The 23375-nt window shown below is 40.9% G+C and overlaps 1 protein-coding gene across 1 annotated transcript in view; it reads left to right on the top strand.

Annotated features, from left to right (window-relative positions):
* TMCO1 (transmembrane and coiled-coil domains 1) overlaps positions 1-23375 on the top strand; it is an 81778-nt gene that overhangs the window by 18031 nt on the left and 40372 nt on the right. Inside the window, exons 4-5 of the mRNA XM_055401837.2 lie at positions 20752-20798; positions 22922-22989. Coding sequence (XP_055257812.1) covers positions 20752-20798; positions 22922-22989 — 115 coding nt within the window. The remainder of the gene's footprint in view (positions 1-20751; positions 20799-22921; positions 22990-23375) is intronic.

Here is a 23375-nt window from a genome sequence, read left to right as displayed (position 1 = left end):
TCTGTGCGACCCTGTCGACTGCAGCCTGCCAGCCTCCTCTGTCCAAGGGATTCTCCAAGCAAGAATACTCGAATGGGTTACCATGACCTCCTTCAGGGAATCTTCCTGACCCAGGAATCAAATCTGTGTCTCATATCTAACCTGCATTGGCAGTCAGGTTCTTTACTGCTAGCACTGCCTGGGAAGCCCTGTAAATTATCTTACTTGATTCTTTCTACCATATTGTAGGACAGGTTCAAGCACTTCCTTATTTTTGCTCCTAACTTTCAAATTTCAATTTAGTAAATTGATGTTGACAGTCATGGCTTTTGAACTTGGCTGAAGGTGTTTGGCATAGTTTGTAAAAGTGTTTTGTTTTTCTTATCTGAGATGATTATTTCCAGTTAAGTCTGAGTTACGTGTTTATTGTCACCATGACTTCCTTGCTGAGAATTGACTGGTGATGGAAACCCACCAACTCATAGGAAATTTTCTGCTGAATAATTTTACCTACTCTGCAAAATAATTTTTTTTTGTTTTTCAGTGTAATTTGAATTTAATTACAGAATGTAATTCTGTTCCAAAAAGAACATTTATAAATGGCTATATATAATTTGTATTTGTACTTTATGATGCTTCCTGATTCTAAAATCAGAAAAAAATTGTTGTGAAATTGTGTATTTGGATCAAAAACAACGTCTCTATACCTGGATCATTGCTATTAAACCCTGGAAGATTACTCTACCAGGCTTGACTATACCAGTGTCCTTTACTAGTTATTGTTGTTTTTTAATCACTAAGTTGAGTCCGATCCTGCAACCCCATAGACTGTAGCCTGCTAGTCTTTTCTGTCCACGGGATTTCCCAGGCACAAATACTGGAGTGGGTTGCCATTTCCTTCTCCGGGATCTTCCTGACCCAGAGATCGATCCTGAATCTCCTGTACTGGGAGATGGATCCTTTACCACTGAGCCACCAGGGAAGCCCAGTTTCCTGTTCTGGTTAAAGCTTCTCAACTTAGTGTTGGGATGTTAGATGTGTTTTTAATGGCCTGATCATTCAGTTCCATGGCAAAATGCTATTGTACATCTGCTCTGTATGGGTATACCAGTGCACTACTCTGTATACCCAGTCACTCTGGTAGGCATTGATGCAACAAAGTAGAAAAATAATCCTGTCTTTTAAGAGATCTTCATTGGAGGGACTGATGCTAAAGCTGAAACTCCAATACTTTGGCCACCTCATGCGACGAGTTGACTCACTGGAAAAGACTCTGATGCTAGGAAAGGTAGGGGGTGGGAGGAGAAGGGGACGACGGAGAATGAGATGGCTGGATGGCATCACCGACTCTGTGGACATGAGTTTGAGTGTACTTCAGGAGTTGGTGATGGACAGGGAGGCCTGGCGTGCTGTGATTCATGGGGTCGCGGAGAGTCGGACACGACTGAGCGACTGAACTGAACTGAAAGACGGAAAGCAAATCAGTGCAGTATAATACATATTTTTTAGAAATACATTCTGAGTGTCATAAAAGTAAAGAGAAAGGATATTCAATAACCAATCTACGGGATCAGGTTTTCTTGGAGATAATGCTTTAAGTTGAAACTCAAAGCTTTAGTGTGTATTAACTAAGAAAACAAAGATCATGGCATCTGGTCCCATCACTTCATGGGAAATAGATGGAAAAACAGTGGAAACAGCGTCAGACTTTATTTTTTTGGGCTCCAAAATCACTGCAGATGCTGATTGCAGCCATGAAATTAAAGGACGCTTACTCCTTGGAAGGAAAGTTATGACCAACCTTGATAGTATATTAAAAAACAGAGACATTGCTTTGCCAACAAAGGTCCGTCTAGTCAAGGCTATGGTTTTTCCCATGGTCATGTATGGATGTGAGAGTTGGACTGTGAAGAAGGCTGATCGCTGAAGAATTGATGCTTTTGAACTGTGGTGTTGGAGAAAACTCTTGAGAGTCCCTTATACTGCAAGGAGATCCAACAAGTCCATTGTAAAGGAGATCAGTCCTGGGTGTTCATTGGAAGGACTGGTGCTAAAGCTGAAACTGCAATACTTTGGCCACCTCATGCGACGAGTTGACTCACTGGAAAAGACTCTGATGCTGGGAAAGGTTGGGGGCGGGAGGAGAAGGGGACGACAGAGAATGAGATGGCTGGATGGCATCACCGACTCGATGGACATGAGTTTGAGTGTAGTCCGGGAGTTGGTGATGGACAGGGAGGCTTGGCATGCTGTGATTCATGGGGTCGCGCAGAGTCGGACACGACCGAGCGACTGAACTGAACTGAACTAAGTAAACATATAAATAAATAAAATACTGGTCAGTTGGACCATCTGCAAAACCCTGAAGTAAGCCTTTACATATTTTTTAACTCTTTTGACAGTGGTATTTGGTAGTGAAAAGTGTTACTTCATTTTTAGTGATGAGAAAATTGAGGCTTAAGTAACTTGTTCTTGGTCATTCAGTGGTATGGTACAATTAATTAAATCCCAGTGGAGAAGGGATTTGAACCTGTACATTTATAACTTTAGAATACACATTTTTAAGTCTTGTATATTCTTGGCAGGATAGCCATATGCAGAAGCATAGAGCTGTCAATAGCAAGGTATATACCTGGAACTATAAACAGTATACTATAACAAATGTAAAAAGGTATGTGTAACATGCAAGCAGACAAGCCTAGAGAAATGAGTAGTGCCTAGTCCATAAAGGTCCTTATAAATTAAACTAAGATAAGGAGATTAACATATGTAGAAAGGAATTTAAACAGAGGTTTGAAATCACATTTTAAGGAAGACAAATCTGGCAATATTTGGAGGATAAACCAGAGAGGGGATCATTCTGGAGGTAGGGGAGTTATGAGATTTTTCAAGTATTCTTGGCATACAAATAGCATAGCAAGAACCTGAACTAAGGCAGTGGTACTGGGACTGGAGTAGGTGGCACATATTCAAAGGATTTAAGCAAGTAGTGTAACACAACTTGATGACCTTTTAGATGTAAGGTCTGGTCCCATCACTTCATGGGAAATAGATGGAAAAACAATGGAAACAGTGTCAGACTTTGTTTTTTTGGGCTCCAAAATCACTGCAGATGCTGATTGCAGCCATGAAATTAAAAGACGCTTACTCCTTGGAAGGAAAGTTATGACCAACCTTGATAGTATATTAAAAAGCAGAGACATTACTTTGCCGACCAAGGTCCGTCTAGTCAAGGCAATGGTTTTTCCCGTGGTCATGTATGGATGTGAGAGTTGGACTGTGAAGAAAGCTGATCGCCGAAGAATCGATGCTTTTGAACTGTGGTGTTGGAGAAGACTCTTGAGAGTCCCTTATACTGCAAGGAGATCCAACCAGTCCATTCTAAAGGAGATCAATCCTGGATGTTCATTGGAGGGACTGATGCTGAAGCTGAAACTCCAATACTTTGGCCACCTCATGAGACGAGTTGACTCACTGGGAAAGACTCTGATGCTGGGAAAGGTTGGGGGCGGGAGGAGAAGGGGACGACGGAGAATGAGATGGCTGGATGGCATCACCGACTCTGTGGACATGAGTTTGAGTGTACTCCGGGAGTTGGTGATGGACAGGGAGGCCTGGCGTGCTGTGATTCATGGGGTCGCGGAGAGTCGGACACGACTGAGCGACTGAACTGAACTGAACTGATGTAGAGAAGAATGAGTCTGGGAAGAAGCCTGGATATCTGATTAGAACAAGAAATATTGGAAGAGTAGCAGATTGGGATAAGGAAGAAGAGAGGATGATTTCATTTTTGAACATGTTGGATTTGTTGTGCCTGTGTGACAATTTGTTGGAAATATTTGGTACACCATTGGATGTATGGTTGGGAGCTGGCAGAGAGGTAAAGGCTACAAATAGAGTTTCTTTATTTATTATTTTTAAAAGTTTGTTCAGTTTTTGTCTGTGCTGGGTCTTCATTGCTATTCAAGGGCTTTCTCTAGTTGCAGCGAACATGGGCTACTCTTCATTGCAGTGCGCAGTCTTCTCATTGAGGTGACTTCTCTTACTGCAGGGCACAGGCTCTAGGCACACAGACTTCAGTGGTTGCAGCATGCAGGCTCAGTGGTCGTGGCTCAAGGGGCTCTAGAGTGTAGGCTCAGTAGTTGTGGTGCATGCTCTGTGACATATGGGGTCTTCCTAGACCAGGAATTGAACATCGAACCCCTGTCCCCCACATTGGCTAGCAGATTCTTAACCACTAGATCACCGGGTTTGTTATCGTTCAGTCACTAAATCGTGTCTGACTCTTTGTGACCCTGTGGACTGCAGCATGCCATGCTTCCCTATCCTTCAGTATCTCCCGGAATTTGCTCAAACTCGTGTCCATTCAGTCAATGATACCATCCAACCATCTCATCCTTTGGGCCACCAGGGAGGCACCTACAAATAGAATTTAGAATCATATGATTATAAATTGTAATTGGGTCCACAAACTAAGTGAGATCACACAGTGAGGTCTTATAAAGTAACAAAAGCAAAGGGCTGAGGATGGAGAGAGTCCTGAAACATAAACATTTAAGGAGTAGGAGAAGTGAAGCTCAAAAAAGTAACGCCCCAGAGCTGTTAGAAAAGATCTGTGTCACAGAAGTTGAGGGGAGAATTTCAGGGGACAGGAAGGGTTAGAGGGTAGGTGTTAAATATCTAAGAGGCAAAACAAAGATATTAGTGATTTAGCAAGAATAATTTCAGTGGCATGGGATTTCCCTGCTGGTCCAATGATTAAGAATCTGCTTTCCAGTGTAGGAGGTACGGGTTGGATCCCTGGTCTGATCAGGTAGCTAGGATCCTGCATGCCATGGGACAACTAAGTCAACGCTCCACAACTAAGACCTAACTCAGCCAAATAAATATTTTTAAAAGAGAGTAGTTTCAGTGGCATTATAGGGGACAGAAGCCATATTGCATAGATTAGGGAAATAATGCACGTGAGAAAGTGAAGACATTGGATATAGGCAGTTTACAGCTTTGTTATAAAGGATAAGTAAGATATAAAAATGGAAGGCACATTACCCCTACCCCTAAAGTGACAGCACAGAGTGTCTACACTCAAATTATTTCAAATTAGCTTAACATGGGGGGCAACCTTGAATTGTTTGCTCACCAGAATATTATCAGAATGTAAAAGAAATAATATTTATGAAGAGTTGCTTATCAAAATCTTATCAAAAGTTACAAGACATAATATTTAATAGCAGTTGCTTGAAGGGCAAACCTCCTATCCATTCTGTAGATTTATAATTTTTAGTCCTAAATTAAGCCAGGCTATCATCACTACAAACAAAGCTAGTGAAAGTGATGGAATTCCAGTTGAGCTATTTCAAATCCTAAAAGATGATACTGTGAAAGTGCTGCATTCAATATGCCAGCAAATTTGGAAAACTTACCAGTGGCCATAGGACTGGAAAGGTAAGTTTTCATTCCAATCCCAAAGAAAGGCAATGCCAAAGAATGTTCAAACTACCACATAATTGCACTCATCTCACATGCTAATACAGCAATGATCAAAATTCTCCAAGCCAGGCTTCAATAGTACGTGAACCATGAACTTGCAGATGTTCAAGCTGGGTTTAGGAAAGTCAGAGGAACCAGAGATCAAATTGCCAACATCTATAGAAAGCTGATCGCCGAAGAATCGCTGCTTTTGAACTGTGGTGTTGGAGAAGACTCTTGAGAGTCCCTTATACTGCAAGGAGATCCAACCAGTCCATTCTAAAGGAGATCAATCCTGGGTGTTCACTGGAGGGACTGATGCTAAAGCTGAAACTGCAATACTTTGGCCACCTCATGCGACGAGTTGACTCACTGGAAAAGACTCTGATGCTGGGAAAGGTTGGGGGCGGGAGGAGAAGGGGACGACGGAGAATGAGATGACTGGATGGCATCACCGACTCTGTGGACATGAGTTTGAGTGAACTCTGGGAGTTGGTGATGGACAGGGAGGCCTGGCGTGCTGTGATTCATGGGGTCGCGGAAAGTCAGATACGACTGAGCGACTGAACTGAACTGAACTGATAGATCATCATAAAAACAATAGAGTTCCAGAAAAACATCTATTTCTGCTTTATTGACTATGCCAAAGCCTTTGACTGTGTGGATCACAACAAACTGTGGAACATTCTGAAAGAGATGGGAATACCAGACCACCTGACCTACCTCTTGAGAAACCTGTATGCAGGTCAGGAAGCAACAGTTAGAACTGGACATGGAACAACAGACTGGTTCCAAATAGGAAAAGGAGTACGTCAAGGCTATATATTGTCACCCTGCTTATTTAACTTATATGCAGAGTACATCATGAGAAATGCTGGGCTAGAAGAAGCACAAGCTGGAATCAAGATTGCCGGGAGACATATCAATAACCTCAGATATGTAGATGACACCACCCTTATGGCAGAAAACAAAGAAGAACTAAAGAGCCTCTTGATGAAAGAGGAGAGTGAAAAAATTGGCTTAAAACTCAACACTCAGAAAACTAAGATAATGACATCCAATCCCATCATTTCATGGCAAATAGATGGGGAAACAATGGAAATAGTGAGAGACTTTATTTTTTTGGGCTCCACAATCACTGCAGATGGTGACTGCTGCCATGAAATTAAAAGGCGCTTGCTCCTTGGAAGAAAAGTTATGACCAACCTAGATAGCATATTAAAAAGCAGAGACATTACTTTACCAACAAAGCTCCATTTAGTCAAAGCAATGGTTTTTCCAGTAGTTGTGTATGGATGTGAGAGTTGGACTGTAAAGAAAGCTGAGTGCCGAAGAATTGATGCTTTTGAACTGTGGTATTGGAGGAGACTCTTAAGAGTCCCTTGGACTGCAAAGAGTTCCAACTAGTCAGCCCTAAAGGAAATCAGTTCTGAAAATTCATTGGAAGGACTAATGCTGAAGCTGAAACTTCAATACTTTGGCCACCTCATGTGAAGAACCCACTCATTGGAAAAGACCCTAACGCTAGGAAAGATTGAAGGCAGGAGGAGAAGGGGACGACAGGGGGTAAGATGGTTGGATGGCATCACCAACATGATGGATATGAGTTTGAATAGGCTTCGGGAGTTGGTGATGGACAGGGAAGCCTGGTGTGCTGCAGTCCTTGGGGTTGAAAAGAGTTGGACACAACTGAGTGACTAAACTGGCTGATCAGAAATCTTTAAACCTAAACTTGTATTATTTGGGCCTTTATAAAATTGCTTCAACTGTATTTTGCCTTGACATTGCACTTTAGGTATGTCATGAAAAACTCAGCCAGATATAATTTTTTTTTATTTTTTAATTTATTTTATTGGAGGCAAATTACCTTACATTAATATATTGGTTGGTTTTGCCATACATTGACACGAATCCGCCCCAGGTGTACATGTGTTCCCTTTCTTGAACTCCCCCTCCTACCTCCCTCTTCCCCATATCTTCCCTCCAGGTCATCCCCGTGCACCCGCCCCAAGCATCCTGTATCATGCATCAAACCTGGACTGGTCACATATGATAATATACATGCTACAATGCCGTTCTCCCCAATCATCCCACCTTCACCCTCTCCCACAGAGTCCCAAAGACTGTTCTATATACCTTAAATGGCAACCCACTCCAGTGTTCTTGCCTGGAGAATCCCAGGGACAGGGGAGCCTGGTGGGCTTCCATCTATGGGATCACACAGAGTCAGACACGACTGAAGTGACTTAGCAGCAGCAGCAGCAGCATACAGGGTTAAGGTTGCCATCTTTCTAAATTCCATATATATGCGTTAGTATACTGTATTGATATTTTTCTTTCTGGCTTACTTCACTCTGTATAATAGGCTCCAATTTCATCCACCTCATTAAAACTGATTCAAATGCATTCTTTTTAATGGCTGAGTAATACTCCGTTGTGTATATGTACCAAAGCTTTCTTATCCATTCATCTGCAGATGGACATCTAGGTTGCTTCCATGTCCTGGCTATTATAAACAGTGCTGCAATGAACATTGGCGTACATGTGTCTCTTTCAATTCTGGTTTCCTCGGTGTGTATGCCCAGCAGTGCGATTGCTGGATCATATGGCAGTTCTATTTCCAATTTTTTGAGGAATCTCCACACTGTTCTCTATAGTGGCTGTACTAGTTTGCATTCCCACCAACAGTGTAAGAGGGTTCCCTTTTCTCCACACCCTCTCCAGCATTTATTGCATGTAGACTTTTGGATAGCAGCCATTCTGACTGGTGTGAAATGGTATCTCATTATGGTTTTGATTTGCATTTCTCTGATTATGAGGGATGTTGAGCATTTTTTAATGTGTTTGTTAGCCATCTTGATGTCTTCTTTGGAGAAATGTCTGTTTAGTTCTTTGGCCCATTTTTTGATTGGGTCACTTATTTTTCTGGAATTGAGCTGCAGGAGCTGCTTGTATATTTTGGAGATTAATCCTTTATCAGTTGCTTCATTTGCTATTATTTTCTCCCATTCTGAAGGCTGTCTTTTCATCTTGCTTATAATTTCCTTTGCTGTGCAGAAGCTTTTGATTTTAATTAGGTCCCATTTGTTTATTTTTGCTTTTATTTCCAATATTCTGGGAGGTGGGTCTTGGAGGATCCTGCTGTGATTTATGTCAGAGAGTGTTTTGCCTACGTTCTCATCTAGGAGTTTTATAGAATCTGGTTTTACATTTAGCTCTCTGATCCATTTTGAGTTTATTTTGGTGTATGGTGTTAGGAAGTGTTCTAGTTTCATTCTTTTACAAGTGGCTGACCAGTTTTCCCAGCACCACTTGTTAAAGAGACTGTCTTTTGTCCATTTTATATTCTTGCCTCCTTTGTCGAAGATAAGGTGTCCATAGGTGCGTGGATTTATCTCTGGGCTTTCTATTTTGTTCCATTGATCTATATTTCTGTCTTTATGCCAGTACCATACTGTCTTGATGACTGTGGCTTTGTAGTAGAGCCTGAAGTCTGGCAGGTTAATTCCTCCAGTTCCATTCTTCTTCTTCAAGATTGCTTTGGCTATTCGAGGTTTTTTGTATTTCCATACAAATTGTGAGATTATTTGTTCTAGTTCTGTGAAAAATATCGTTGGTAGCTTGATAGGGATTGCATTGAATGTATAAATTACTTTGGGTAGTATACTCATTTTCACAATATTTATTCTTCCAATCCACGAACACGGTATATTTCTCCATCTATTAGTGTCCTCTTGATTACTTTCACTAGTGTTTTATAGTTTTCTATGTACAAGTCTTTTGTTTCCTTAGGTAGATATATTCCTAAGTATTTAATTATTTTCGTTGCAACAGTGAATGGAATAGTTTCCTTAATTTCTCTTTCTATTTTCTCATTATTAGTGTATAGGAATGCAAGGGATTTCTGTGTGTTGATTTTATATCCTGCAACTTTACTGTATTCACTGATTAGCTCTAGTAGTTTTCTGGTAGAGTCTTTAGGGTTTTCTGTGTAGAGGATCATGTCATCAGCGAACAGTGAAAGTTTTACTTCTTCTTTTCCAATCTGTATTCCTTTTATGTCTTTTTCTGCTCTGATTGCTGTGGCCAAAACTTCCAGAACTATGTTGAATAGTAGTGGTGAGAGTGGGCACCCTTGTCTTGTTCCTGACTTTAGGGGAAATGCTTTCAGTTTTTCACCATTGAGGATAATGTTTGCTGTGGGTTTGTCACATATAGCTTTTATTATGTTGAGATATGTCCCTTCTACTCCCACTTTCTGGAGAGTTTTTATCATAAATGGATGTTGTATTTTGTCAAAGGCTTTCTCTGCATCTATTGAGATAATCATATGACTTTTATTTTTCAGTTTGTTAATGTGGTGTATTACGTTGATTGATTTGCGGATATTGAAGAATCCTTGCATTCCTGGGATAAAGCCCACTTGGTCATGATGTATGATCTTCTTAATGTGTTGTTGGATTCTGATTGCTAGAATTTTGTTCAGGATTTTTGCATCTATGTTCATCAGTGATATTGGCCTGTAGTTTTCTTTTTTTGTGGGATCTTTACCAGGTTTTGGGATTAGGGTGATGGTGGCCTCATAGAATGAGTTTGGAAGTTTCCCTTCCTCAGCAATTTTCTGGAAGAGTTTGAGTAGAATAGGTGTTAGCTCTTCTCTAAATTTTTGGTAGAATTCAGCTGTGAAGCCGTCTGGACCTGGGCTTTTGTTTGCTGGAAGATTTCCGATTACTTCCTCTAGTTCCGTGCTTGTGATGGGTCTGTTCAGATTTTCTATTTCTTCCTGGTTCAGTTTTGGCAAGGTGTACTTTTCTAGGAATTTGTCCATTTCTTCCAGGTTATTCATTTTATTGCCATATAATTGCTGATAGTATTCTCTAATAATCCTTTGTATTTCTGTGTTGTCATTTGTGATCTCACCATTTTCATTTCTAATTTTATTGATTTGGTTCTTCTCCCTTTGTTTCTTGATGAGTCTGGCTAGTGGTTTGTCAATTTTATTTACCTTCTCAAAGAACCAGCTTTTGGCTTTGTTGATTTTTGCTGTGGTCTCTTTTGTTTCTTTTGCATTTATCTCTGCCCTAATTTTTACGATTTCTTTCCTTCTACTAACCCTGGGTTTCTTCATTTCTTCCTTTTCTAGTTTCTTTAGATGTAGAGTTAGGTTATTTAGTTGACTTTTTTCTTGTTTCTTGAGGTGTGCCTGTATTGCTATGAACTTCCCCCTTAGCACTGCTTTTACAGTGTCCCAGAGGTTTTGGGTTGTTGTGTTTTCATTTTCATTCATTTCTATGCATATTTTGATTTTTCTTTTGATTTCTTCTATGATTTGTTCATTATTCAGCAGCGTGTTGTTCAGCCTCCACATGTTGGCATTTTTAATGGTTTTTCTCCTGTAATTGAGATCTAATCTTACTGCATTGTGGTCAGAAAAGATGCTTGGAATGATTTCAACTTTTTTGAATTTACCAAGGCTAGATTTATGGCCCAGGATGTGATCAATCTCGAAAATGTTCCATGTGCACTTGAGAAAAAGGTGAAATTCATTGTTTTGGGGTGAAATGTCCTATAGATATCTATTAGGTCTAACTGGTCTGTTGTATCATTTAAAGTTTGTGTTTCCTTGTTAATTTTCTGTTTAGTTGATCTATCCATAGGTGTTAGTGGGGTATTAATGTCTCCCACTATTATTGCGTTGTTGTAAATTTCCCCTTTCATACTTGTTAGTAATTGTCTTACATATTGCGGTGCTCCTATGTTAGATGGATAAATATTTATAATTGTTATATCTTCTTCTTGGATTGATCCTTTGATCATTATGTAGTTTCCTTCTTTGTCTCTTTTCACAGCCTTTCTTTTAAAATCTATTTTCTCTGATATGAGTATTGCTACTCCTGCTTTCTTTTGGTCTCTATTTGCGTGGAATATCTTTTTCCAGCCCTTCACTTTCAGTCTATATGTGTCCCTCAATTTGAGGTGGGTCTCTTGTAGACAGCATATATGGGGGTCTTGTTTTTGTATCCATTCAGCCAGCCTTCCTCTTTTGGTTGGGGCATTCAACCCATTTACGTTTAAGGTGATTACTGATAAGTATGATCCCGTTGCCATTTTTCTTTATTATTTTGGGTTCGAGTTTATACACCCTTTCTGTGTTTCCAGTCTAGAGAAATCCTTTAGTATTTGTTGGAGAGCTGGTTTGGTGATGCTGAATTCTCTCAGCTTTTGCTTGTCTGTAAAGCTTTTGATTTCTCCTTCATATTTGAATGAGATCCTTGCTGGGTACAGTAATCTGGGCTGTAGGTTATTTTCTTTCATCACTTTAAGTATGTCTTGCCATTCCCTCCTGGCCTGAAGAGTTTCTGCTGAAAGATCAGCTTTTATCCTTATGGGGATCCCCTTGTGTGTTATTTGTTGTTTTTCCCTTGCTGCTTTTAATATTTGTTCTTTGTGTTTGATCTTTGTTAATTTGATTAATATGTGTCTTGGAGTATTTCGCCTTGGGTTTATCCTGTTGGGGACTCTCTGTGTTTCTTGGACTTCGGTGATTATTTCCTTCCCCATTTTAGGGAAATTTCCAACTATTATCTCCTCAAGTATTCTCTCATGGTCTTTCTTTTTGTCTTCTTCTTCTGGGACTCCCATGATTCGAATGTTGGGGCGTTTAATATTGTCCCAGAGGGCTCTAATATTGTCCTCATTTCTTTTAATTCGTTTTTCTTTTCTGTTTCTGTTTCATTTATTTCTACAATTGTATCTTCTAGCTTGCTTATCCTGTCTTCTCCCTCCGTTATTCTACTGTTTGTTCCCTCTAGAGTGTTTCTGATCTCATCTATTGCATTATTCATTGTATATTGACTCTTTTTTATTTCCTCTGATTCCTTATTGAACATTTCTTGCATCTTCTCAATCCTTTTCTCCAGTTTATTTATCTGTAACTCCATTTTGCTTTCCAGATTTTGAGTCATTTTCACAATTAAAATTCGAAATTCTTTATCGGGTAGGTTCCCTATATCTTCCTCTTTGTTCTGTTCTGTTCAGTCGCTCAGTCTTGTCCGACTCTTTGCGACCCCGTGGACTGTAGCCTACCAGGCTTCTCCATCCATGGGATTCTCCAGGCAAGAATACTGGAGTGGGTTACCATTTCCTTCTCCAGGGGATCTTCCCGACCCAGGGATCGAACCCGGGTCTCCCGCATCAGAGGCGGACGCATTAACCTCTGAGCCACCAGGGCTTGTTGGGTATTTCTCTGCCTCTTCATCTTGCTTATATTTCTGTGTTTGGGGTGGCCTTTCCGTCCTCTGGCAGTTTGTGTAGTTTTCTTTATTATGTAGTTACCTCATTGTGTGTGGGGTTGGATGGGTGACTTGTCAAGGTTCCCTGGTTAGGGAAGCTTGTGTTGATGTTCTGGTGGGTGGAGCTGGATTTCTTCTCTCTGGAGTGCAATGAAGTGTCCAGTAATGAGTTTGAGATGTCAGTGGGTTTGGAGTGGCTTTGGGCAGCCTGTATATTGAAGCTCAGTGTTATTCTCCTGTGTTGCTGGATAGTTTGCATAGTATGTCTTTCACTGAAACTTGTTGACCTTTGGGTGGTGCCTGGTTTTAGTGTATGTATGGAGGCATTTGATGAGTACCTATCAATTAATGTTCTCTGGAACAGGAGGTCTCTGGTGTTCTCAGGATTTGGCCTTAAGCCTCTGCCTCTGGTTTTCAGTCTTATTCTTGCAGTAGGCTTAAGGCTTCTCCCTCCGTTACTTCCAGGGCAGTTCCTTCTGTTGAAAAAGCTCTTCTGTTTTCTGGTCTCCTCGGTGTCTAATTCCTGTCCTGACACCAGGAAGCGGTGGTGAACACTTTTTTTCCCGGCTCACCTATTCAGTCCTACTATGGGGAGGGAGGAACAGCTAACAAATATCCCTGGCAGGCGATATCTCTGTGGGGAGTGCTCACAGTGTCTCGGATACACTGGGAATGCTCCCGCTCGAGGCGTGTGTGCTTTCCCTGTTTATGCTGCTTAGGCTTTAGGTTGCTCTGCTGGGAGCTGTCCGCGGCTGGTGCTGGGTTGCATGCACTTCCCAGGTCTGAGCAGCTCAGGTTCAGGTCCTCGGGTACTCGACAAAGGCGCAGACTTGGCTGGGCCTGCGTTTTGTGCCTTCCCCGGTCCTAGCAGCTCAGGTGACCAGACGTTTGGCGAGCGGGGTTGCTGCGACTTATCGCCTTCCCGGTCCCTGCCGCTCGGTTTTCTGGGAGTACAACCGGCGCACTTTCTTAGGCGGATATCGACCGGCCCGAACCCAAGAAGTCCTGGCCAGCAAGGAAGCCTGCCTGCAGCTTGGCACGGGAAGCCTCTCTGGGGCCGTGGCTGCCCCCGCCCCGGTGGGGGCTGCCATCCCCGCCTGCGTCGGTGGGGGCTGGGGGCTGGGCCGCCCACTGCTGGCTCGCTCTGCTCAGCGCCCTGTTCTGTGGGCGGGACTAGCGAAGTCCTGGGTTGGGGCTTTTCGCAGGCTTTTCCTAGCCTTTTTGCCTTTTAGCTGTAACTTCTGCTTTGGTATCTTAAGTTTGAGCCCTCAGTTTGCCCTGGGGCGTTCAAGCCTAAGCACCTGCGCTGGTGCCTCCCTGCCCAGCCCCCACCTGCCAGTGGAGGGCGCAGCCGTCTTTGCGCTTCTCCGCTGAGAGTTTCCTCTGGGCGCTTAGTCTGTGAGTTTTAATTATTTATGTCTTTTGTCTCCCAGTTATGTGGCCCTCTGAGATTCCACTGGCCAGTGTTTCCAGGTGTTTGGAAACTTCTCTTTTTTTTTTTAAAGCCTCCGTCCCTCCCTCTTTTGTCTCACTTTTTATCTATTTCCTACCTCCTTTCAATGACTATGGGCTGCTTTTCTGAGTGCCTGATGTCCTCTGCTGGTATTCAGTTGTTTTGTGGGATTTACTCAGCGTTCAAATGTTCTTTTGTTGATTTTGTGGGGGAGAAAGTGGTCGCCCCATCCTATTCCTCCGCCATCTTCCTGTGCTCCCCCAGCCAGATACAGTTTTATTTTAGTAGTACTATGGACTATTTATTGAGAACATTACATTACTTACATTAGATGGTATTCCTTTGATAAGAGATTATGGAAACTTTCTAGTAGTTTAAAACATCAAGACAAGCAGTGATTCTCATAAATAATGAATTTACTTTTATCTTATTGACACTGTGTTTGAACTGATGGTTTTTCCTCCTACTTTAAACCAGCTGCTAATAAGCATAGAGTCAGATTTTCTATTTCATTTCCAGCAGCTTTATGAGACCATTAAATGCATTTCTGTCACTGACCCTACCTATCAATATAATTTTATTATGTAATGCTTATTTTTCCTTTTCTCAGATTCCCCACTTGGGCTTCTTTAAAAATTAAATGTATAGGGACTTTCCTGGCAGTCCAGTGGGCTAAGACTCAGCACTACAAACGCAGGGGCCTTGGGCTCAATCAGTGGTCAGGGAACTGGATCTCACTTGCCACTTGCTGCAACTAAAAGATCCCTCACACTGCAACTAAGACCCAGCACAGCCCAAAAAAAAAAAAAAAATACACACACACACACACACACACACAGGGCTTCCCAGGTGGCAGTAGTGGTAAAGAACCCACCTGCGAACACAGGAGACGTAAGAGACACAAGTTTGACACACACACACACACACACACACACACACACACTGGGCTTCCCAGGTGGCAGTAGTGGTAAAGAACCCACCTGCCAACACAGGAGACGTAAGAGACACAAGTTTGATCCCTGGGTCAGGAGATATCCTGGAGGAGGGAATGGCTACCCACTCCAGTATTCTTGTCTGGAAATCCTGCAGTCAGAGGAGCCTGGTGGGTTACAGTCCATAGGGTCACAAAGAGTTGGACACGACTGAAGCGAGTTAGTATGCATCATACACACACACACACACACATAGTGATGAGGGGACTATAAAGAGTGATATTGCTGCTTTGAAAGGAGGGAGTTTTTAGTAAGAGGGGAAAGGTCAGCAAATTCAATGTTTCAGAGAATCAAAATGTCATTGATATCACTTAGGTGACACTCTTAGACTGTGGTCTTAGAGACATTAATTTGAAACTGAAGTGTCTGAAGAATTTATTTTTCATTCCTAATTTCAGGAGCAGATATTTTGGTTATTTTATGTTTCCCTATCATAGAAGATAAACTACTTTTGATGTATTTTATTTAGCTCTTTGGCTATTGTAAGCTATTTCAAGTAATGAGGAATTTAAGGGTATATATGATCAAAAACTCAGGAAAAGCTGAACTAACTGGTTACAGGAAGGCAAGAACTGTGTTAAAGCAATTCCTGCAGATAGAGCAAGCCCTGGGATAAGCCAGACATTGGGCTTACTATGAATTTATAGTACCTTTCTCTCTTCTGTATGCAGTGCTTCCTAGCATTTAATTTTTGCCTGCACCTAACTTTGGCTTGTGTCCTACAGTTCTTTCTATATAGTATTTCTCATACATGGTCTCCAGTGCTGCTGCTGCTAAGTCGCGTCAGTCGTGTCCGACTCTGTGCGACCCCGTAGATGGCAGCCCACCAGGCTCCTCTGTCCCTGGGGTTCTCCAGGCAAGAACACTGGAGTGGGTGGTCTCTAGGCCACGCATATCGGTTTTGCTGGAGATACTTGTTAAAACGAAGGGTTCTCTGTCTTTGTTGTTCATTTGCTCAGCTGTGTCCAACTCTTTGCGACTCCACGGACTGCAGCACGCAAGGCTTCCCTGTCCTTCATCTTCTCCCAGAGCTTGCTCAAACTCACGTCCATTGAGTCATTGATACCATCCAACCATCTCCTCCTCTGTCATCCCCTTCTCCTGCCTTCAGTCTTTCCCAGCATCAGGGTCTTTTCCAGCGAGTCGGCTGTTCACATCAGGTGGACAGAGTATTGAATCTGAGTCTTACTCCTAGGTTTTACTGAATCAGAAGTTCTAATCCAGTGTCTAAGACTGTATTGTCCAATTCTGCACCCTCTAGCTACCTTTGACTGTTTAGATTTTAAATTAATTGAAATTAAATGAAGTTGAAATTTTATTTCTTCAATCACACTGGTCATATTTCTTTGCTAAGTAGCTATATATAGCTGTATTTATAGCACAGATATAAGATATTTTTATAATTGTAGAAAGTTCTTTAGAATAGTATTGCTCAAGGAATCAAGATTTTCCAAAGGAGGTGACGTAAGAGCTGAGGCTTAAAAGTTGAGTTATAGGCTAGCCAGGAAAGGATTTGATGGGATAGGATGAAATAGTCTAGGTAGAAGTAGGGTAGCCAATCATTCCAATTTGTTTCACCCAAGGAGTTTCTTGGGATGTGAGATTTTCAGAGCCAAAACTGGAACAATCTAAGAAAGCTGGGACACTTGGTCACCCAAGGTAAAAGAAACTTTATGCACAAAGATGTTGAATCAAGAGAAAGTCATCATATATAAAGGAACTTTGGTGATGTAAGAACATAAAAATTTATGGGAGTGGTCAGAAATGTGTCTTCAGAAGTAAACAGGAGCCAGATATAGGACTTGCAAGTGATATTGAAACATCATCTTGGGACTTCTCTGGTGGTCCAGTTCCACTGGACTCTGCACTTCCACTGCAGGGGGTAAGGGTTTGATCCCTGGTCAGGGAACTAAGATCCCACATGTTGCATGGCACAGCCAAAAAAAAGATAGAAAGAAATAAACATGATCTTATAGGGATAAAAAGCCATGGAAGGATTTTAAGCTGGTGAGTATCTTGATCTTGTTCAGTTTGCCTTTTCGGTAGATCTGATATGCATTTATGTGGAACGTGAATTTGAGGAGAAAAGTTTGGAGACAGTGAGGTCTGTTAGGAGGTTTGAAAGTAATATAGATAGCATATTAAAAAGCAGAGACATTACTTTGCCAACAAAGGTCCGTCTAGTCAAGCCTATGGTTTTTCCCGTGGTCATGTATGGATGTGAGAGTTGGACTATAAAGAAAGCTGAGCACCGAAGAATTGATGCTTTTGAACTGTGGTGCTGGAGAAGACTCTTGAGAGTCCCTTGGACTGCAAGGAGATCCAACCAGTCCATTCTAAAGGAGATCAGTCCTGGGTGTTCATTGGAAGGACTGATACTAAAGCTGAAACTCCAATACTTTGGCCACCTCATGCGAAGAGTTGACTCACTGGAAAAGAGTCTGATGCTAGAAGGGATTGGGGGTGGGAGGAGACGGGGACGACAGAGAATGAGATGGCTGGATGGCATCACTGACTCGATGGACATGAGTTTGAGTGGACTCCGGGAGTTGGTGATGGACAGGGAGACCTGGCGTGCTGTGATTCATGGGGGCGCAAAGAGTCGGACACGACTTAGAGACTGAACTGAACTGAAGAGATGTTGCAAACCCTAGCTAAGGAAGTGATAGTAAGGAGGAGGGGAGGCGGTAGATTTCGTAAGCATTTATGAGGTATAATTAATAGAAATGGATGTTTGATTGAAGATAGAGTTGGAAGTCAAGGGTGTGCAGGTTTCTAGCACAGATGCTTTTCTATACCTTTCTTTTCATGTCTCAGTGGCAGTCCTTTCCCACTTACACTTGTTCTTTGCCTGTTTAACTTCTGGTCATCTCTTACCCCAGTCCTCAAACCTCCAGTTTTAAAGTGTCTTATTATACTGTAAGAGAGCTGCTCAGTAGAAAAGGAGCTCTAGCCCTCGAGATACACCGTAGCTCCATCCCATTTTGTTCATTTTCTTCCATATATCTTCACCTTCAACTCTTTCCTGCCTGTATCCTTTCCTCCATGGAGAACAAACTGGGTAGGAACTGTTTAAGACAAGGAGTCATATATTCATCTCACCCATGCGTTGTTTGAAAACTGCAGTCTAGTCTGCAGTTCCTATAGGCCTGTTTTTCTTCCTTTGTTTCTTTTACCTGCCTGAACTTGCCCTCCCTCACACCACTTTAATATACTCCAATTGTGTGGTTTTTTTTATTTTAGAAGGTTTTTTATATTTTTATTTCATAATGTTCTTGTGAGGGTATGAATTGGTGTGTGTTTTGATCATTCATTTACCCCTAGTACCCGGAAAAGTGCTTGGCATGTAGTAGGTAATCAATAAGTATTTGTTGAGTGAATTAATCCTGGTGATAAAAATACATGATCAAAGAAAGCAGTAGCATGGTATATATAGAGATCATTGGATTGGAGTTTGGGAAACTTGGATTCCAGTCCTGGGTTTGCCATAAAATGCCTGTGTGGGCTCTGAGAAGTCACTTCCCCTTTGCTGGACCTCAGTTTCTTCATAGGCACAGCAATAAAGTCCATTATGTTGATGGAAAACTCAGCAGTGGCCACAGGACTAGAAAAAGTCAGTTTTCATTCCAGTCCCAAAGAAGGGCAGTACTAAAGAATGGTCAAGCTACCGTACAATTGCTCTCATTTCACATGCTAGCCAGATAATGCTCAAAATCCTTCAAGCTAGGCTCCAGCAGTACATGAACCAAGAACTTCTAGATGTACAAGCTGGATTTAGAAAAGGCAGAGGAATGAGCGATCATATTGCCAACATCTGTTGGATCATAGAAAAAGCAAGAGAATTCCAGAAAAACATCTACTTCTGCTTCATTGACATTTAAGACTTTCACTGCGTGGATCACAACAAACTGTGGAAAATTCTTCAAGAGACAGGAATACCAGACCACCATACCTGTCTCTTGAGAAACCTATATTCAGGACAAGAAGCAATAGTTAGAACTGGACATAGAACAACAGACTGTTTCAAAATTGGGAAAGGAGCACCTCAAAACTGTACATTGTCACACTGCTTATTTAACTTATATGCAGAGTACATCATGTGAAATGCCGGGCTAGATGACTCACAAGCTGGAATCAAAGATTGCTGGGAGAGATATCAACGACCTCAGATATGCAGATGATACTGCCCAAATGGCAGGAAACAAAGAGGAACTAAAGAGCCTCTTGATGAAGGTAAAAGAGGGGAGTGAAAAAGCAGGATTACAACTCAACATTCAGAAAACTAAGATCATGGCATCTGGTCCCATCACTTTATGACAAATTGATGGGAAAACAATGAAAACAGTGACAGATTTTCTTTTCTTGGGCTCCAAAATCACAGCAGATGGTGACTGCAGCCATGAAATTTAAAAAACACTTGCTTCTTGGAAGAAAAGCTATGACAAACCTAGGCAGTATATTGAAAAGCAGAGACATCACTTTGCCGACAGAGGTCCATATAGTCAAAGCTATGGTTTTTCCACTGGTCATGCTTGGATATGAGAGTTGGACCATAACGAAGGCTGAGAGCCGAAGCTTTGATGCTTTCGGATTGTGGTGGTTCTCAAGAGAAGACTCTTGAGAATCGCTTGGACAGCAAGGAGATAAAACCAGTCAATCCTAAGGGATATCAGCCCCAAACATTCATTAGAAAGACTGATGCTTAAGCTGAAACTCCAGTAGTTTGGCCACCTGATGCGAAGAGCTGACTCATTGGACAAGACCCTGATGTTGGGAAAGATTGAGGGCAAGAGGAGGAGGGGACAACAGAGGATGAGATGGTTGGATGACATCATTAACTCAATGGACATGAATTTGAGCAAACTCCAGAAGGTGGTGGAGGACAGGGAAACCTGGTGTGCTGCAGTTCATGGGGTCGCAAAGAGTGGGACACAACTTAGGAACTGAAGAACAACAACAATATTCATGGGATACAGAAGATAAGAGCGTTAATGTGTAGCTGAAACTTCTTTAGCAGTTTAGATTTGGTGTATATAACAATTTTCTTGAAATATATGTCAAATTTCCTAGCTTTCCAAGTGACTTAAACATAAAAGTATGCTTATTTTTAGCTTCATTTGACTGTAAGATGAAACAAGCTGAACCTTAACTTTATCTTAATTGGCTTTTAATTTTTAGATGCTGTGCTCTCTTAAACTGAAAAAGGGGGAAAGAAACTTGAGATGGGTAATTAATATTTGAAACCTAAGTATAGTCATTATGATTGTACCTCCCATTGATGTAATAATAAGATTATATCTTAATGTACAAGTTGAAACACTTAATACCAGATGTAATTTTTAAAATTAAACTTTAAAGATTTTTATTTATTTAAATCGGACTATTTTAGTGCTCTCCTGCATTTGAATTTTCTGTTAATACAAAGTATATGGTACTCCAGGTATTCAGCTTCCCTTATTAAGTGATGGCTGAGACAGAAACGTTGTTGTAGTCACCAGTCAGTGGCACTTTAACATCTGCTTCTTGCTCAGCGCTGTGTGTTAACCAGTTCCTTAATCCCTTGCAGAGCGGCAAGAAGAGAAACTGAAGAATAACAACAGAGATCTGTCAATGGTAAGAGTCCTAAATATAACTTCATGATAAACCACATGTTTTTCTGCAAAAGACCATGATTTCCATCAAGTCCATTGTACCACCTTGTCAGAAATTTATAGTTATGCATGCTATAAATAATATAATGGGTGTTCCTAGACCAAATAGAAGTGAAAATATGCTCCAGGGCTGAAGCTTCATGTTGGTAATATGAATAGCTTCTTTTTTTAAGGGTGTCTTGAGGTCATAATTTTGTCATTTTCACACAGTTTTGTTTTTTTTTTTTTTTAGCTTCTCCCTTATGTTTTCAAATGAAGTCACTTATTTTCTTTTTTTTCCTTATGTTATTACTGAATCTTTGGCTTATGGTGACCTGGTAATCCCATCATAAGAGTTGGAACATCGTAGATGGCCTTTATTCTTTAACAGACCTTTTGTTCTGAAGGTCAGGCATATCATAAAGTGTAAGGAAAAGTGATTTTATTGGTTATTTGCTCATTATTTATAAAGAGTAGAGTTTGTTCAAGCATGTCTTTCTGAGGCATAGGTAGGCGAATTATATGGCTTGACTAATTTTTCTGCCTCATTTCTGTATATTCAACACAAGATACCTAAACTGTGCAACAGTTACCTTTTGCTTACTGAGAGACCTTTGCTATATTATTTTATCTTCTGTTTCTTAAAACTCTTTTTTTTAAAAAAAAAAATATTTATTTGTTCGTTTATTTGGCTGTCAGGTCTTAGTTGCATCACGTGGGATCTTTCATTGCAATTCAGACTCTCTAGTTGTTGCATACAGGCTTAATTGTTCCGTGGCATGTGGTATCTGAATTCCCTGCCCAGGGATTGAACCTGAGTCCCCTGCATTGCAAAGTGGATTCTTAACTACTGGACCACCAGAGAAGTCCCTTGAAATTCTTTTTAAGAAAGGTTATAATTTAGAAGTGTATTTTTTTGAAAATAGCTTTTCTTTTTTTTTTTATTTTATTTTTATTTTTTTTTAATTTATTTTATTGGAGGCAAATTACCTTACATTAATATATTGGTTGGTTTTGCCATACATTGACATGAATCCGCCCCAGGTGTACATGTGTTCTCTTTCTTGAACCCCCCTCCCACCTCCCTCTTCCCCATATCCTCCTTCCATGTCATCCCCGTGCACCAGCCCCAAGCATCCTGTATCATGCGTCGATCCTGGACTGGTCACTTATGATAATATACATGCTACAATGCCGTTCTCCCCAATCATCCCACCTTCACCCTCTCCCACAGAGTCCCAAAGACTGTTCTATATGTCTGTGTCTCTTTTGCAGTCTCGTATACAGGGTTCAGGTTACCATCTTTCTAAATTCCATATATATGCGTTAGTATACTGTATTGATGTTTTTCTTTCTGGCTTACTTCACTCTGTATAATTGGCTCCAATTTCATCCACCTCATTAAAACTGATTCAAATGCATTCTTTTTGATGGCTGAAAAATACTCCATTGTGAAAATAGCTTTTCTGTTGTCACAGTTATTCCACTTTCAAGAGACCAAATTTGAAAACTGCAGAAAGAAGAGATAAAAATTTCTGATAAACTGTTAGTCATGTCTTTATGATCTTTTGTTTATTTATGCTTTTATGGCACATGTAATTAAGAAAGTAGCAAGCTGCAAAAAACAAAATACCTTATATGCTTGAACATGTTTTTTTACTTGATCAAGAGGTAGACGTTGGTAGTCCCGGGCTGGTGTGGCAGCACAGTAGTGTCACTAAAGACTCCAGTTAGCCTTCTTTAGCTTATGGTCATTTGGTTGTTTGATGTTGCTTTACTGTCAGGAATTATGTTCTTCATTCCAGACAAGAAGTATGGGCAGAAGGCCTAAAGGGATGCTAGCCAAGTTTGCCCCTTTTAAAAGTTCTGGTTAGTACTTGTACTTGTCACTCATTGGCCAGAATTAGGTCATATGGCCACTCCAGTACGGTTCATCAGAAGGTGACACGGAGAAGAGGCCTTGGAGGTGGAGGGTGGGTTAGACAACAGACAGTTTTTTGCCAAGGAGCACCTTTTCAAAATGATATGATGTTAAAATTTTGGGGGATATGCTTTAGTAGTGGTTTTCCTTTAGTGTGAAGTGACAATTTGTTGATCTCCTTACAGGTTCGAATGAAATCCATGTTTGCAATTGGTTTTTGTTTTACTGCCTTAATGGGAATGTTTAATTCCATGTGAGTATCCTTTTATATGGATTTATCTAACTTGCTCTGTGTGGACAATTAACTTTTTTGTAATATTTTGGTATTTCATATTTACAGAAAAGTTATAGGACTAGTATATCCATTAACCAGATTCACAATTGTTAAAATTTTTCCTCATTTGCTTTCTTTTGTTCTGTTTCTCTATATCATAAATATTTGTGCTCATTCATATATTATTTGTATATTTTTCTGAATCTTTCAGAAGTTTGATGTGGATTTCATGCCCCTTTTTTCATAACTACTAAAAGTATGTGTTACCTAAGAACATGGACATTCTCCTATCCTCAGTCCAATTGTCAAAATTCAGGGAAATTTAATTTTGTTAGAATACAGTTATATGGTAACTTTTTCACCCT

Source organism: Moschus berezovskii, chromosome 4 (genome assembly GCF_049115385.1).
Source record: "Moschus berezovskii isolate FMDL1 chromosome 4, NW_MosBer_1.0, whole genome shotgun sequence".
In the NCBI taxonomy this organism is placed as follows: domain Eukaryota; kingdom Metazoa; phylum Chordata; class Mammalia; order Artiodactyla; family Moschidae; genus Moschus; species Moschus berezovskii.
Note: the sequence above shows the minus strand (reverse complement) of the source record. Positions and strands in the feature narration are given on the sequence as shown.